We start from the raw sequence: 18,180 nt of genomic DNA, 5'->3' as shown, positions 1-18,180 counted from the left end.
AACTATTATTGGACGGATGAAGTATTATTTTTGTCTTGCATTTCAAAACGACATTTATTTTGGATTAACTTTTTTTTTATTTGCTAGAGTGACACTTACATATGGGACGGAGGGAGTAATAATCACCACTTCAACCAATGGCTTACTTCACAGAATTAATGTTGTGCAACTTCGTAGGTTTTTATTTCTGCTTGCTTTAATATATTGTGCATTAATTCAAGTAAGAAAATAAAGTAATGCTCATCAATCCTAGCAGCACAATGTCAGTGACTAATCCAGAATTTTCACTAAAAAGATTCAAATATGAAAAAATAAACACATGAAGAAGTTGAAAGGGGTTCAGGCCCTACCTAGCTCCGCCATATGACTATCATTATAAAATATAAATAATGGACGTACCGTGGAGATGCACCTTGAAGAGGAATTTGGCAAGAGAGATTGTAATTTCAAGACAAGATCATTAATCTCATCTTGAGTGAATCTTGAATTATTATTTGATCTTCTTCTGCTAGACATGACTACTAATTAACTATTATTGTTTTTTTCTATATATTAAATAACTCTAGATCTCTCCACTTGTCTTCCTTCTTTCTACAATGATATGAAAGAGTAAGCCAAGTGATAAGTTGAAGAGGAAAATTTGATTAGCTTTATAAGGCCATGTAGGTTTGAGTTATGAACACAAGCTATATGTAAAGACAAAAAAAAAAGTAGCCTAGGAGGTCACCAACACCATCCCTCTAAAAGAAAAGAACAGTACCAACCACCTAAACATAAACTAATGTTTGTACTAATCTTGAGCCAATTGTGTTGGTCTTAATTAAGACAAAATATGTCTACTAATTAAACTTTTAAAAGAAGCTTAAACTCTTGATGGAATTAATTTCCTAATTTAGATTAATAGAGTATTAAACACACGGAGGTCGTATGAGACAAAAGTTTATAAGCACTCCCTCCGTCTAATAATAATTGTCCATTATATTATTTTGGCATGTCCAACAATACTTGTCCACTTTATGAAATTAATGGATAATTTTTATAGTTAGTTCCTCATTTACCCTTATCATTAATTATAATTATTTCTCTATAGTAATATTTTTCAAAACATTGTATTTATTATATTCAAAGGGTGATATAGTAAAATTACCCTTCTATTTATAATTTCTTAAGAAGTGTGCAAAATCAATAGTGGACAAGTATTGTTGGACAGAAAGATATTATTTTGATTACTAATTTTGGAATGTTATATCAGAATTAGTAATTTGTATCGGACTAAGCTATTTCCGCTAGAAGGTGGAACAGTAGTACCACGAGATTAGTTACTCTAGGACAAAACAATGAAAATGATGTAAGCACCTCTAAGTCCCTCAAAAAAAATTCTACTAAATAGGGTAGAGGGTCTTTATAATAAGCAAATAAATTATTTTCAAAAACTATGCTGGCGTGTTATTTTTAATATAATTAATCAATTAAAAATAATATCAAAATAATTAATCCCATTATAATTTGTCTTCGGACTAAATGACCTCATATAGTCATTAATTGAAAGCACACACGCATTTAATTGGGAAGTGTACTTAATAAAGATGTTACTAATGGTGTGTTTGCCACCGGGAAAATATTTGGTAGATATGTAGAAAATATTATCCTACGAGAGAATTTATATATATAATAATAATAACATATTCTGTAAATCTCATAAATGTGATCTGGAAAGAATAGAGTGTGTACAGACCTTAATCTTATTTCGTAGAGAGGTAGAATGATTGTTTCGAGAAAATCCATGGCTTGAGTAAAGCAAATTAAAATAGGAATGAAAAGAAAAAATGTCAGTGAAGAAAACATAGCAACTAAGAAGGAAAATGTAACAACTATAAAATAGTGTGCTAATCAAAATACAAAAGATGATAATAGAAATCAAAAGCAAGACATTAAGGTTAATACGGCGACAAACACCACCAAAAAATCCATCGAAAAGTAGGATAAAACTCCACCATGGTACTATCTGCTAACTTTCTATCCTAATTTGTGACTTTTATACCCTCATATTTAAGAGCATGTCCTCGTAAGCTGAAGTTGCATTATGTCATGTCTAATCACCTCTATCCGATACTCTTTTTGGCCTACCTCTACCTCTTTTTATACTCACTAAATCTAACCTCTAGCACCTCCTCATTGGGACATCTGCATACATCTCCTTTTCATATGCTCAAATCATCTCAACCTTCCCTCATCTTATTCATCATAGAGACCATTCTCACCTTTTTTTCGGATATCTAATTCTTAATTCTATTGCTTCTAATATATCCACACATCTATCTCAGCATCCTTATTTCTGCAACTTGTATCTTAAAAATAGAATTTAAACTTGATCTAACCAAATTTTATTATATTGAGGGTTTAAGGGGTGTGTAATTGGAGGATAGACAGGATTGAATACCATTTATGAATTTATTTTTTCTCTATTTTAACTAGAAAAAAATATTTTTAAGAAATTTATTTTACTAAAAAGGATATTTTGTGTGCCACCAGCATAAAGATTCCTTGTCTTCTCTTCTGTATACATTTATATTTCTATAGTACTTAAGTTGTGGGACTATGCTCCCTCCATTTTTACAAAATTTGAGATTTAAGTTCACATCAAAATTATATTCTAGTTTACAAATTAAGTAGACTATATATTCTTTTGCAGATAACACCTTGTCAACTAATATTTTATTTGTATGATGAATATGTTTTTGGTATATATTTATCATCTATTCTCATAATGACTTTGGACTATCTAAAGACACAAAACTAAAAAAGGGGTGAATTTATGTTATCTTTATATGTATTATATATTATAGACACAATGTATGTTACATTAAATGTTTTTATTTATCAGATTGAGAATCAAACGGTTGCTTCTATAGGACAAAATTAATGAAATCAATTTTATAGATGTGGATAATTATGATTAGAGGTTTGGAGACAAATCAAAAGGCATTATTCTGCTGGATTTTATATATATATATATATATGGTGTTTATAAATAGACACATTTTCAACTAACTTCAGGTGTTAAACAGGTCACGTCCTTAATTGAGATGTCTAAATGAAAAACTAATTGATAAAAAGATCATAATAAATATTATACATTTACTGGACGATTGGACGATTTTTATTGATATCACTTGACTGTAAGCCTTTAATTAACCCTGTTTCCAAAATACATTACTAATTATTGCTTACTCATGGGATGAAAAGGACTTCCTTGTCCGATTACTTTTGACTGCAATCATAATTGGAACTTGTTTTCAAATTTGATTACCAATTTGTCATTTTAACACGGGATTTATACTACTTTCTTCATTCACTTTTACTTAGCACCCTCTCTTAAAAAAAATTATTAGTGATTTATTACCTAAAGTAATTTTATTAATTATATTTTAAAATTTTAAAGTTAATTACGATTTAATATCTTATGTAGTTATTTAATGATAAATATTAAAAGAAAATAATATTTTTTTTCTTAATTTACTAAAATGAATTAGTAAAAAGGAAAAAAAAGAGTATAAAGGGTGAGTAAAATGAGATAGAGAGCATACTAGATAGGCTAATATAAATCGGTGGGAAATATACAAAAGAACTTCCGGTCCACTACTTGTCGTCTTTATCTAAAATAGATGTTTTAAAATAATTGTCATTTTAGAAAATCGAGATATAATTATTGTATAACTTCTATTGAAGGGGTTTGAAAAAATTGAAGCTTGTAATTGTGGTTCATTGATTTTTGGATTTAACTGTCTAATCTAGGTTGACTATGGAGTTGGAACTTGAGGCTAGGCTTGCAAAACTTCTTACAATTGTACTAAAGTTTTGGCAAAAATTGAATTGGCAGTTGAGAAAGTCATCGTATATTGTTGCTTCTACATTTCTAACGCTAGAATTTTTTATTTTGACCAAGTAAAAAAAAAAGATGATAGCTAGCTAGGAGGTGCATTATGTGTTTGAAAATCTCTAAGTTCATAAAATTGGTCGATATGCAATGAATTTCAGGAAATCGTAAAACTAAAAATCTCGTTAAGAATGTTTAAGATTTAATATGATAAATTGTGTAATGAGTTGAAATTGAAAACTGATGATATAAAAGGAGTTTCAAGTTTTGTGCTTTGATTAGGCCAGTGTCTATATATTATTATAGTATTAGGTTAATTGAATTACCTTGATATATAATAAGTAACCGTTCATAACTGTCAAATTAAAGGATGTACTGGTGTAGTGAATGAAATCACTCTTTAAATCACATGTCTTTATTTTGAGTCCTGGATATGAAAAAATTCATGATAAGAAGCGCATTTTTCAAATAGACCCAATGCAGTGCGGAATTGGACTAGTTGGACTCCATGACAAATCAAAAATGGTAACGATTATAACAAACAAGATATGTAGTCTTGAAAAATAAAATAATTAATCTGCTTTAGCAAATAAAATTGGTCAGATAGTGTTAGAATTCTATGGGAAAACTATACATTAATTATACTTTCAGTTGTATATGTTGTGTATGAATATGTTTAATATATGTATATTAAGGATAAAATATGCATTATCTATATACTATGGACATATTTTTTAATTAGATGACCCAAAACATTGAATCGTAATCTTCTCAAAATTTGCATATAGCTAGAAGAACTTGTTACGTCCATATATAGGTATTGTTATGCATGTGAAGAGATTGAATGAATTTAGCACTTCACAATCCACAAGCAAGCCGTTGATAATATTAGATATGTTTATCAACTATTTTTCCCAGTCGTAATACATGAATTGAATTTAATCAGGATTCTAATACAAATTTTAAATATCGGGTGGGAAATAAAAGAAAATACCTATGTGTGTACATATTCAAATTTCAATAAAAACAAAAAATATTAGATAGTTTTCTCATCTTTCCAGCTTGGACACCATACTTATCAAAAATATGTTTCTCTTTTTGTTGTTTCATCTCTTATATGCTTCTTCCTCTCATGCTTACCTATTTTTTTACTTTTTTTTCCTCCAAATGAGAAATGCAAATGCCATATATCAATAATTAAAGGACATCCGTTTCATTTTATATGGAACGTACTAATGTTGTATTAATCTTTTTATAGCCATAAATTTTTAATGATAGCGTGTTTTATATATAGTCATAATTTTTTCATAGCATAATTATAAGATTTCAAGATTGAAACTCTATCAATTTTTCATTCAATTAAATTACGTCATATAAATTGAAATATGTCATATTACTAATTCTCTTTCTAGTGTACACAAAATAAAACGAAGAGTTGAATGTTGATGTGACAAAACATGAGAAGATAGGATGCATGAATGACAACCTTTTTAGGCAACGCATGCAATACAAATACCGTATTAAATGACTGACCCGTGACTCTTTATTTCCATTCTAATTGGTTATTTTGTTTCTGCCTTTTGGCCTCATTTACCCAACTACCAATTTCCCTACTAATACTGTTTCTTCGTTTCAAATTATGTGATGCTGATTGATTGAGTAGGAAATTTTAAAAAGTATGACAAAATTTTGTATGTTTCAAGACTACACCGATAATAAATGAATTTGACCGAACATGATTAAAATATTGATAATATTATTAACTTTTTGAAAAATAAAAAAAATGTGTTATCTAAATTGGAACAAAGAGAGTACTTTTTTTCTTCGACCCCCAAATTTTCATCAGTTTTTTTTTCTTTTTCTATGAAACAGTACTAGTAGAGCAACAGTAGGCAGTTTGTGTTTAACAAAGAATGAATTGCCACGTGGGTGGGGTGGGGATGCAAAGCCAAGTCATGTAGTTACTTGTGATGTGGACACTACATTAGCTACCTCTCAATTTTATCAATGTTTCATGATGGGGGACTTGAAAATGTTCAGAACCTGTAGCCTTTTTTTTTGTGGGCATATAGCATTTGAAATTCATTGGTTGAAATTAAAATCAGATATTTTCTGGCCTAATCACATCATTTATCAGGTTTCTTTGGCTTAAGCATGTTTTGTATATGACGCTATTGATTAATACTGATTCATATCGGGTAAGTCAATCAAAGGTGTAAAGTTCATATATTATCAAGAGATTTGCATTCTACATACACGAATTTAAAACCTCTAGTTGAGGATAGAAAAATGTTACCAATCAACCAAAACCAGCTTATTTCTTGTTATCCTTCACATTCAAATACCAACAGAGCCCAAAATAGCTTCTGTATATCTTATATTCCTGTTTTAATTATTCTCATGTCAAAAAGAATTGCCTTTAGGAGTCACTTTTACAAAATAGATGAAAACAAATCATATTTTCCAATATACAGTTTTATTCCCCTGCTATTTGCTGGTGAAATATAATTCATTCACTTAAATACAGTTCACTGAAGAAAATGTGAGCATAATTGTAACTGTGAAAACCACTACATCAAAAACCGAGTACTAGTACAGTAGTACTTTGCCCATGTTTCTGTGCTGAATTTGGTAAAGCTCTACTGAAAAACTTGCAAAACTAAAACTTATACAGGGGACGTGACTTATATCCTATTCTTCGCTATTTTTTCGGACTCGGCGGCTGTCAAATGTCTTATCCCATTCTCTTTCAACCATATTTCACCTCCTGCTAAACAATTCTGGAGCTGCTTCTTTCCCATTTTCAATAGCTTCATACCTTCACTCAATTTGGGGAAGAAACCTTCAGGTCTTAAGCACCAAGCTCCGAACACCCCGAATAAAACTGACAAATCATTGCTAAGCCTCTCAACTCCGCCGTCAGAAAACTTAGCATTGGTCATCAAAATACCATTAAAAATTAACTTGTCCAGCCCAGGGGCTAAACTCCTCCAGATCCCAACAAAGTCCACTCTATTCAAACCTTCTTCAAGTATTGACATCTTTCCCTGCAGATAATCTAGTGCCCCAACGAAAGACTGGGATACCATCCACCCTTCTTCACCTTTTTCCTGCCATTGCTTCTTGTTCTTTAGATAGTCTCTGCAGCAGACATCGAATCCCCTCATTACTACCGTAGACAGCTTCTCAACCCATCCTGTTCTAAATTCTTCCAACTTCTTAATTTCTTCATAAAGAATTCCATTTCCAGATGATTCCTCTGAACCAAAGTCATTTCCATCAGTAGATGTGTCCTGGTTCAGCCCCATCTCAAGAAAAAAGATATCCTCACACCATTCCTTTAAAATAGACTCGAAATAGCGTGCAGCGTTTACAGACTTTGCAACTTTCATCAAAGCATCATTATCTGTCAAGGCAGTTAACCCTTCAGCTTCTTGGCACCTGAAAAGCAAACAACCCAAAAACCTGTGTATTATAGGTGCACCTGCCAATTTCAAAAATCTCGATCTCAACTCTATGCTAGGCAGTGATCGACAACGATCAATAACAGCCGAAAAACGCTGATGAAAGGCACTGGCAATTGCTGGAGACTTGTTGTCTTCTTGGGCAGATAGAACAGCCACTCCACGAATGTCTGTCGACCAACTTCTTTCATTCTCAATCTCAGGATTCAATTTATCAAATGCATCAGTAAGTTCTATATCAGCCCACAAGTCAAGCCAATCAGGCCTGTCAATAAATACAGAAAATGATGAAAGTTTCTCTAGTTTTGCATCTTCCTGCAAAGAAAGCAAGATACCCGAGTGTGAAGCAAGAGACTGAACTCGCTTATCAAATGCTATCATCTGATCAATAAGATGGAGCCAGGATATTCTAGCCTGCAAGTGTTTTTCACTTGTGCTCTCTTCGTCCAGCTGACTAACATACATGGGGAATATTTCTTTTGCCAAGTATGTCGATAGAGAAGTAACCATAGCTGAGATCCATTCTTCTCTGCAACTGTAACCTGACAGCATTGCCTCATCCACCAGTGGCTGCAGTAACTCGTCCATTGAATCAACATAATCCCGGGTCACCTTGTATACAAGGGCAAATATGTACTCTGGTTTATCAACCCATTTGGAGAAGTGGCGCTGAGATGCAACTGATATAGGATTAACAAGCTCTTCAATGGCCCAAAGTGGCTGGTGCAAGGCAATTTCTCTATTCTGTCCTTCGAGTTGACGAGATTTTCTTTGGCGCTGCAGTTCCTGCAGACTGCACAATGCTAGAAAACTATCACAATATTGCTGTTTAAGGTCCCCTTTCATTGTGAAAAGTGGGCTCTGGGAATCAGTTGACCGCTTTGACTCTGGGCCTAAGGAATTTAAAGTGGACAGAGGTGGTGGCCAGCCAAGGGAAGTCAGAAGGGATCTGTGATCTGCAATGGCCTGAGGTCTTAAAATGGCTAGAGATCGATCAACTCTATGATCAACTGCTGACACAAGTTGTGTCCACTGAGGATGTGTTTTTGCTACTAATCTTAGTGTCTCTTCAGTTAACTTCAGTGTTCTGATGGCAACACTCCGCATCTCCTGAAAAACATGAGATATTAGAGAAGGATATGAACAGAATAGTTAAACAATATTTTTATTTTTTTTGAGAATGGTAAAGTTGTATTCATCAGCAATGAGGGTATGCTGGCAACCAAACAAAAAAACATTCAAAGGCCAAATAGTCATGATTACAAAGAGCCTATGAAATCTACTAAGTGATCTACTTCATCTATACCCTCTTCTTTACACCAAAAATATAGAGTATTAATGCAGTTTTCTTTAACTTTCTGCATTGGGTTAGTAATATTCTTAAAGCACCTATTGTTTCTTTCCTTCCAAATTGACCACCATATGCAAGATGGAACTAGATTCCACCATTTTTTCTGTGTTTTACTCCCCCCTCTTCTCATCCAACAGTTTAGTAGTTAAACAATATTAATTCTGTTCCAAAAGGACACTAACTTCTGAACTTTTTGTCGATAGTTCTCTCCTTAAAGTTCTCTTCACCGTGGACGAGACAGCATCTTCGATGTCACCAACCAGAGTATCAAGCTTCAATGCTGTCTCTGGAAATTACAATAAAGAGATGGTTAGAATGACATATTTCCAGATCAAAATGAGTAAGAGATCACCAAATTTGTTAGGCACAAAACAAGGTGTTGACTTTAATAAAAAAACAGATTAAATACGATTGAACATGGGCGTGCCGCCCCATGATCAGTAAGAAACCATATCTCTACAAGTATACACCAGATCAACAACTACCCCTCAATCTCAAGCTAGCTGTGATCAGAATAAGAATCCTCACTATTCATAACTCTCTTTTTTGGCCCGTTTCGGTTATCTAATACAAAGGTTCTCTATAACAATTTCCATCATGCTAAATTTTGTAAAATCATATCCATCTAACCTGAATTCCCACTTTTATGAAGAATAAAGATAGGTGAAGATCACCGAAAACGAACTCAATAAATCAGGAAAACAAGAAAAGCTTACAAGGAATTCAAGGCCCATTCATCATGTAGCAACCAGGTCACAATTTTATTGTCTCCTCAAAAAAATCTTACTTGTTCAAGTGCCACTAAATATATGTCAAGCTCAATGACATTGTACATCAATGGCGCACAAGCTTATCCAAATATAATTTAAGTTAAAACTTGTCAGACCAAAAAGATGTGTGACAAACTTGAAGATTCCCTCATTACCTTTTAAGGATTTAAAATAAAAGTTGAAGATGCCCTCCATTTCTTATTGAAAGATAAAGCTTTTAATCTTGGGACCATGAATGCAGAGCCTAGCAAGAACATGCATAAGCAACTAGGTTTGCAATAACTCAATAAGAAATGAAAGCACTTGTAGAGCTGGTATTGCCTTTTAACCAAAATCCTCTACTTTTGACAGCACAAAACTCTCCAAGTGTAGAAGGAAAAAATAATAACTCAAGTATTCCAAATAAGCGCTGCTATATCTCCTTTAGGAAGGACAATGCTGAAACTTGAAATAAATACGAGCAGATATCTTGTTGCTCTGGCACATATGGCAACCAGGTCAATATATTTATCGTCTCCTCAAGATATGTTACTTGTTCAGAGTGCCACTAAATATATGTCAAGCTTAGTAAGATTGTACTTCGATGGCACTAGTAAATGAGCCTTTCAAATATTATTAAATTTAAGATATGAGCAAAACTTGACAGACAAAAATGTATGTGCTAAACTTGATGATGCCCTAATTGGTTTTTACTGGTTTTAAAAAAATTGAATATGCTCGCCATTTTGTATTGAATATAAAACCTATCATCTTGGGACCACGAATGCAGCCCAGCAAAAACTTGCATATAGGTTTAAACTAGATAAGATATGACATTGCTTGCAGAGCATTACCTTCTACAAAAAATCCTCTGATTTTGACACCAGAAAAACTCCCAAGTGTTGAAGAAAAAAAACTCAAATATTCCAAAGAAGCGCTGCTATATCTCCTTTAGGGAGGACAATGTTGAAACTTGAAACAAACATGAAAAAAATATCTTGATGTTCTGGCACAAAGACACCAAAAGAAGTTTCTTTACAGATATGATCCAGTGTAAAAAGATACTAGCGTTTACCTTTTAAGAGACCTATATCCAAGTATTTGCATTAATTTCGGAGGTGCTTTTCTTATCCCCCCAAATAACAAGGCGAGTCAAAAACTGGTACAAGTTAAAAGAGAGTAATATATATATACATGAACCTCTCTATCCATTCCTCTCTATGTGGATCCATTTCATTCTAATGAAGGCATCTTCACTTCCACTATGAGAACTGTTTCAAACCATAGTCTATATTCAGCTGGCAGCCATTACCTCAACTTTCTATCAAAAACTTCAAGCACAGGCTAAGATATCACCTAGTATTTTTGCCTCCCCTGAGATTTGCACATGATACCTCATGGTTCTCAATCTAATTCACTGATCACTAGGCCAAAATTGATAAGGAATTGAAGTCAAACCATAATATAACATGTCATGTAGAGGATTTATAAAGCTGAGAAGTTGCACTGCTGAAATTTGACAGGGAGAAGCTATAAACAAACAAAAGTATTCATGGTTAAGGATATAGTGTTCAGATGGACAACTTAAGAAGTTTGAGTAGCTCGTAGAGACATCTTCTAGTGAAATTTTTTACCTTCAAGCAGTTACTGTTCTCATAGTAAATATTTCCAACTTGAGAGTCCTTCAGAATTTGAAGGAACAAAATTTTGAATATCTCCACTATAAGTCTATGACAATAACAACTTAACACAATTCCAAACAAGTTGACTTCGTCTATATGGATCCTCACTAACCATGTCGCTTCATTAGCACTCAACTTAGGCCAGTATTATACAAAATGAAATTAGAAATAAGAAGTACTAAAATTACTCTATATTTTCTACCGGCATATCAATCTTTGACAGGAGTAAAAGACTCCACGAGAGCATAGGACCTAAAATAGATGTACTAACATGAGTAGACATATTTCCAACTAATTGGTATCGCCAATATAGATCTTTTTCTTCTATTGTCCTACTTTTCACTAAACCTACATAAATTCGAAGAGATTATAGTTCTCACAATTAATCTATTTGAACTTTTTACTCATAAGTCATGCTCCTAGTTATCAGCACATTCAGGTAGGAAAATAACTAGTTACTCTTCATCATTATCCTAATGGACTTGACTAAACGTGAAAAGAGAGTACCAAATACTGGTAGAATGGCACATCTAGTTTCCCTGCTACTTGAGCATCAAATTTCATATTTCATTTATAGAAAAGACATTACTTCTGAAAGCAACTGTACTATACCAACACTTTTACCATAGTTTCTTACTAATTCCTATGTGTTGGACCAGAATCATAATAAATTCAGGCCCTACCTCATTGAGTATGTTAAATCAATCACAAGTTCTCCTAAGAGTCTGTTGTTAGTTTAGATTTTCTTTATTGAGGTACTTTACCTAAGTCTTCATCTTCATATGTTAATGTGAACCTGTATTGATTCATGTGCACCAAAACTTCAAGTTCTTAAGAGGTCAAATTCAGTTGTGGTACTAAGAATAACCTTTTGAATGTAGGTAACACTAACACCAAATATTTTGCAAGACTAAATGAGTAACCTAATCTATGCTATCTTAGTATTTTCTATGGAATAAAAAAAGTTGGCATCCACTAACTAAAACAGGTAATATAGCCAGCTATGTTTTAGTATCTCGATAACTAAAGCTACTAACTAAAATTCCTTTTTTTTTTTTTTGATGACCGTGGTGTCCGGGTTAGCTTTCGCGCTCCTCGACTAATTCGACTAACTGAAATTCTTTCTCATAAATTTCTTTTGCTCTTTAGCATTCAACAAATAATTAGATACTCTGCTATCCTAAATGTGTCTTAATGTCTTGTCTTGGCTATAATTTGTAGAGACTTGGCAACATAAGCTGGCTTGATCTCTGATAGCCTAGAAATAGAAGATTGCAACAAGGTCTTGAACCAATCATCCAACAATGTGGAAAATTTGCCAATGTAAACCTAGTTAGATGAAAGAACTAAAACTGAAACATCTCTTCTCACACAGATGTACTTAGCTAAAGGTTATTGCTGCACTCCCCAATAGATTTACAATATAAGTCATCCTTCTTAAACTCTGAATTTACTAATTCATTGTATCTTCTTATTATATGGTCATCTATCTTTTCCCCTCATTCTATATATACAATGACAGGATAACAAGTTTTCCCATGTGAACTCACCTGCATACGTTCGCACAGTGTTAACCCTGGCAACCTCCTTAGCCAATGCTGGTAGCTCCTCTCCCAGTACCTTCCCTGATCCTCCATCTAGCAAACAAAGGATGGATATTTACAAGTAATTACACATAAGGAAATCAATAAAGGAAAAATTGGCAAGTAAAAAAAATTGTACCTGGTGAAGAAGAGCAAGAAGCTGACTGAAGATCTCCTAATTTGGCATCTATATCGCGAAGAAGAGCACCAGTTCGATCCGAATGGGAAGCGTGGTTGATCAGATAGTTCCGGAACTGTGTATTGAGATCCGAAAGGCTTTGATCGAGGACATGACACTGAGTTCGGAGCTCAGAAAGAAGAGCCGGAGCCTGTTCAAGGTCTTCTTTTTCGTTAAGCTTAGCGTTGAGAAAAGAAACGACCGAAACGGACAGAGATGATGGCGGAGGCAGAGTTCGAATTATCCGGTCCATCGTCAACTTGCAATGCAAATTGCAGTTAATGACTTTGAAACTTGAAATTCATTGAATTGAAATGTGCAACAGATCACAGAAAAGCCAAGTAGGTATCAAAACTCTGCTAATTTTCGCAACAGCTTACAGGGGTTTGACTCGATTAACAGCCGGAAAACGAAATTAACAAGAAGTTAAAGTCAACTGGAACACAACACAATGGTGGCAAGAAGATGCTTTGCTGATTATCCCGGCACCTAAGTCGTCGGAGATTACAGAAGAGCGGCGAGAATGTCCTCTTTTCTTTGGAAAGGAGTTCTGGCTTTTGCGCAAGCGAAAATAACGATTTGGGTCCCTGAATTATTGTGTTCGCTCTAGTTTAGTACTTGTACTGTTCAGCTAATCACATATAACTTTTGATTAAACTAAATGTGCAATTTTAGTCCATCAAACTAATAGAAGAAAAATACTTAAAACAAAAAATAAAAATAAAATAAAAAATGTGATAATTTAACCTCCGCTATATAAGATATCTTTTCTTGTATAAATAAAAAATTTCCTTCTACTATTTATAAATAATTAGTTAAATGTTTAACTTCTGCTAACTTTAGGGACTAAAATAATATATTTAATTTAATTAAAAGTTAAATGTGCAGCCGTGCAGGTACCAAAATTGTTATGTTCCATTGCAGAATAAACCTCAATTTGGATGCTGAAATGGGCTTTTAACAGGAGCAACTCTACTATTATATGGAAAAATCACCTCATATATCTATTTAAGGCTTAATATTACAACATTTAGATGTATTTTTTTTATATTACTACTTATAACAGTTTAATTACAAGTATTAACAGATTAGTTTTAATTTATAATCTAATTTATTTAATTTAATTAATTAGTTATTATTTTTATATTTACATTATAATTAATAAGTAAGAGAAATAACATTAATATTAGAGAATCAATTGTCATTATCTCTTACACCATTTTAGGGATTTTTTTCCAGATTTCACACAGCAACCCCCGCCTTCCTCTTTTACACACACGCAAACCCCACACCCCCACCTCACGTTTCCCTTTTACAGAGAACTAATTTTTTCTCTCTCACCATCTTCAACGTTCGTCTTCTTCATTCAAAAGAAAATCAGTAGAACTCTTCCACATTTATATAATTTAATGGCGGGATGAGATCTACACACGAAGAATGTTGAAATTCCTGCAAAGGGTGGTTCCTCTCAGTCGAAGGATCAAAAGGAGAAAAAAAATGAAGCAAAGAAAAGGGTGAGTCCGGCAAATCAAAAGGGAAAGAAGAGGAATGGGAAAATTGTAGAAACCTTTTGATTCAAATTCTGATTTTGTTAGTGAAATAAAAAAGAAAAAAAGCAACAAATGTAGAAGTTGCTCAATCTTCAAAACCATCAACAAGAAGAACAACAAAAAAGAAGGAATCAGAAATTCCAATATCCAAAAAAGGCAAAAAAATTGTTAGGGTATGTATTATATTTAATTTACTTTCACATTATTCAAATTAGTGATTTTTTTGCTAAAAAATATCACATTATGCTTATTGTTGTTTCAAAACTTTTGTTTGGGTGGAACTTGTACGAAATGTGAATAATATTTGTATGAATCTTGACTTTAATATATGATTTTGGGATATTATATGAAATGTGATATAATATTGGTATGCAAATGGTATGAATTGTGTTTTTGACATTGGTATGAAATTGGTTTGATATCAGTTGCCCAATGGTATGAATTGTTAAATGACTCTGTTTTGTATGAATTATGACTAAAATTGATATGAAATTGGGATTTTTCTAATAGGAAGGTTTCTTTTTCAATTTCTTCATTAATGTATTTAAATTTTTAACATTGGTATGAAAATGGTATAAAATGATTTTTCTTTCAAAAAAATTTCAGTGATTGTGGTTTGTACACGTGTCTATTTGCTGAATACATCAGTAATGGACCCCGCATATCAAAAGAACATGCTCTGGATACCAGCAATTATCCCACACCAAGACCACGAAGATCAAATTTGAGATAGTTGATTGCACCTTAGACTTTTTAGAATTACAAGTTTTTTTTAAAATTTTTGGATGATATTTTTGTGTTTGTTACAGCTTTAAGTATTTGTATATATAATATCCATTATTTTATTCCAAAAATATACCAACTACATATGAATTACAGATTGACTATTGTAATCGCAGGATACTAGTTATATACAGACTGCATTCCAAATAGATACACCATTCTAAAGATAAATTACACATTGACTATAATAATTTTCGAGATAACAGTTATATACAAAATGCATACAAATTGGATTCAACATTTAGAGTTTATGATTTTACAATGTCTTATTAACTATAAAGAAATCATACTACTAATTTAGAGTTCATGAACTAACTCTGACTTATAATTGGTATCCAAATTGTACACCTTTGGCATCCAAATTCATATTCTAACACAAAAAGTAAAAAATAAAAATGAATGAAGTTGGTATCCAACATGTATAAATACCTTGTATAAACGATTATGCCAATGTAAAATAGTGACAACAATTTTGGGGGGAAAAACGCAAAGAGAGAAACGTTGAAGAAAATGGATAAAATAAGACTTTTTAATTAATTTTAACAGATTAGAGTGAATTAAGGAAAACAAATATTCCTAATTAGTTTGAATCTCCTAAATTTATGCTAATTAATAATTATCATCAATCAATTCAAATTTAATTAATACACCTATTTCCCCTTATTTTATTTTTTTTCTTCAAAATCAATTTATTTTCCTTTTTTATCTTTTTTTTATTCAAAACAGATATTTACAATTAATTAAATAAACGTTTTTTTTTTAATAAAATGTTATAACCTGAAATTTTTTATTGTTACAACTTGAAAGTTTTATTCTATTGCTATAACTTGAAAATATTAGTCTAATAAATGTCATATATGAAATTTTCACTCTATTATATATAGAGATAAGTGTTAAAAACACATCGAAACTATTCCTTTTTTTCGTGTGAAATCTTGAATTATTCTCTCTCGTTTGAATGTGATATAAAATTTTACCAAGATTCCAATATAAAATTATTATCTAATCCCTCTGTACTATATACAAAATTTAAGAAATTAAGAAAGAGTATTCAATCTTAAACTAAAAATATGTGTAATATATCAAAATGTTTTTTAAATCTTATAATCTTAAACATGTCAGTAAAATATTGAGGTTGAAGAGTTATCAAATATTTAAAAAACGATTCATTTCAAAATATACTAAAAGTGAAAGTAAGACAATTAAATTGAGAAATGTTAAAAGTATTATCAAAAATAAAAATGCAACCAAACAAATAAAGGAGTCGTTGTTGTAAAACTTAAGAACAAAAGAACAATATAAAGAGGAAGAGAAGAAGACTATAAGACAAGAGAAACAATATAAGATCACTTTCTTTCTTTCAAGTGTCATCAACATTATTCTCAACACCACTATTTATAGGATTACATTGAGGAATACCAAAGGGTGTCATAAACATTACATTAAACCTTGAGAATTACTACCCATTAAAGAGGAAATAAACCTAGGAATTATGGTCATCCAATTAACTATATTATCAACAACATTACTACCAATAAAGGATGAAATTAACCTAGGAGTTATGGTCATCCATTTGACCACATTATCAACAACATTACTACTCATAAAGGAGGGAAATTAACCAAGGAGTTATGGTCATCCATTTAACCACCAAAATGATTTACAACACTCTCACTTGGATGACCATTGATAGATAATATGCCTGGTTAAAACCTTACTAAGAAAAAACCCTGTGGAAAAAAAATCTTAGTGAAGGAAAAAAGAGTACACATATCTTGTAATACGCTTTGTTTGCTGCCTCGTTAAAAACCTTGCCAGGAAAACCCATTGGGATAAAACCTAGGTCAAGGGAAAAAGAGTGCAGCGCGAGTTTACTCCCCCTATTGCGAACATCATTTAATTTCTTGGAGACGACGCATTCCAATCTTGAATACCAACTTTTCAAATGTTGAGGTTGGTAATGCTTTAGTGAAAAGATCCGCTAAATTATCAACTAAGTGAATTTGTTGAACATTTATTTCACTTTTCTTCTCAAGATCATGAGTGAAAAAGAATTTTGGTGAAATGTGTTTTGTTCTATCTCCTTTAATATATCCTCCCTTCAGCTGAGCTATACATGTAGCATTGTCTTCGTACAATGTAGTTGGAATATCTTTTTCCATAGAAAAACCACACATTTCTTGAATATGTTGAGTCGTTGATCTCAACCAAACACATTCCCGACTTGCTTCATGGATGGCTATTATTTCTGCATGATTTGAAGAAGTAGTAGCTAATGTTTGCTTCATTGAACACCAAGATATAGATGTGCCTCCATATGTAAATAAATAGTCTGTCTGAGATCGAGCGTTATGTGGATCAGACAAATATCCAACATCTGCATAACCAATCATTTCTGACTTGGATTTATTAGAATAAAATAATCCCATATCAATGGTTCCCTGAAGATATCTTAATATATGTTTGACTCCATTCCAATGTCTCTTTGTTGGGGATGAGCTGAATCTTGCCAATAAACTTACTGCAAAACAAATATATGGTCGAGTATTATTAGCAAGATACATAAGCACCTCAATAGCACTAAGATATGGAGTTTCATTGCCAAGAAGCTCTTCATCATTTTCTTGAGGTCGAAATGGATCTTTATGTATGTCAAGCGATCTCACAACCATCGGGGTACTCAATGGATGTGATTTATCCATGTAAAATCGCTTTAAAACCTTTTCTGTGTATGTTGATTGATGGACAAAAATTCCATTTTTCAAATGCTCAATCTGTAGGCCAAGACAAAATTTTGTCTTACCAAGATCTTTCATTTCAAATTCTTTCGTTAAACACTCAACAACTTTTGAAAGCTCTTTAGGAGTGCCAATGATATTTAAATCATCAACATACACAACTATTATAACAAAATCAGATCCAGACCTTTTTATAAAAACACAAGGACAAATAGGGTCATTTTT

The 18,180-nt window shown here is 32.3% G+C and overlaps 1 protein-coding gene across 2 annotated transcripts; it reads right to left on the bottom strand.

The window, feature by feature from the left end:
• Positions 1-6,307: 6,307 nt before the first annotated feature.
• On the bottom strand, positions 6,308-13,493 carry LOC102586454 (RINT1-like protein MAG2). Of its 2 annotated transcripts, XM_006344332.2 has the most exons (4): positions 12,846-13,493; positions 12,674-12,760; positions 8,875-8,978; positions 6,308-8,451 (listed from the first exon to the last, which is right to left on the bottom strand). In XM_006344332.2, the coding sequence occupies exons 1-4, from the start codon at positions 13,135-13,137 to the stop codon at positions 6,562-6,564; spliced, it is 2,373 nt and encodes a 790-aa protein (XP_006344394.1). In that variant the 5' UTR covers positions 13,138-13,493; the 3' UTR covers positions 6,308-6,561. The 2 variants fall into 2 exon arrangements, with proteins under 2 accessions (XP_006344394.1, XP_006344395.1); XM_006344333.2 differs by lacking the exon at positions 8,875-8,978.
• Between the last annotated feature and the right edge of the window lie 4,687 nt (positions 13,494-18,180).

This window comes from Solanum tuberosum, unplaced genomic scaffold, assembly GCF_000226075.1.
Source record: "Solanum tuberosum cultivar DM 1-3 516 R44 unplaced genomic scaffold, SolTub_3.0 scf00055, whole genome shotgun sequence".
Lineage (NCBI taxonomy): Eukaryota > Viridiplantae > Streptophyta > Magnoliopsida > Solanales > Solanaceae > Solanum > Solanum tuberosum.
The sequence above is the reverse complement of the archived record's forward strand: the minus strand, read 5'-3'. Positions and strand labels throughout refer to the sequence as shown.

Excerpts from the sequence above, each read along its gene's own strand:
- LOC102586454 (XM_006344332.2), bottom strand. The coding sequence starts at position 13,137 with ATGGACCGGATAATTCGAACTCTGCCTCCGCCATCATCTCTGTCCGTT. Across the intron at positions 12,761-12,845 it reads TTCTTGCTCTTCTTCACCAG|ATGGAGGATCAGGGAAGGTA; the intron begins GTACAATTTTTT and ends TTTGTTTGCTAG. Across the intron at positions 8,979-12,673 it reads CACTGTGCGAACGTATGCAG|AGACAGCATTGAAGCTTGAT; the intron begins GTGAGTTCACAT and ends TGTAATTTCCAG.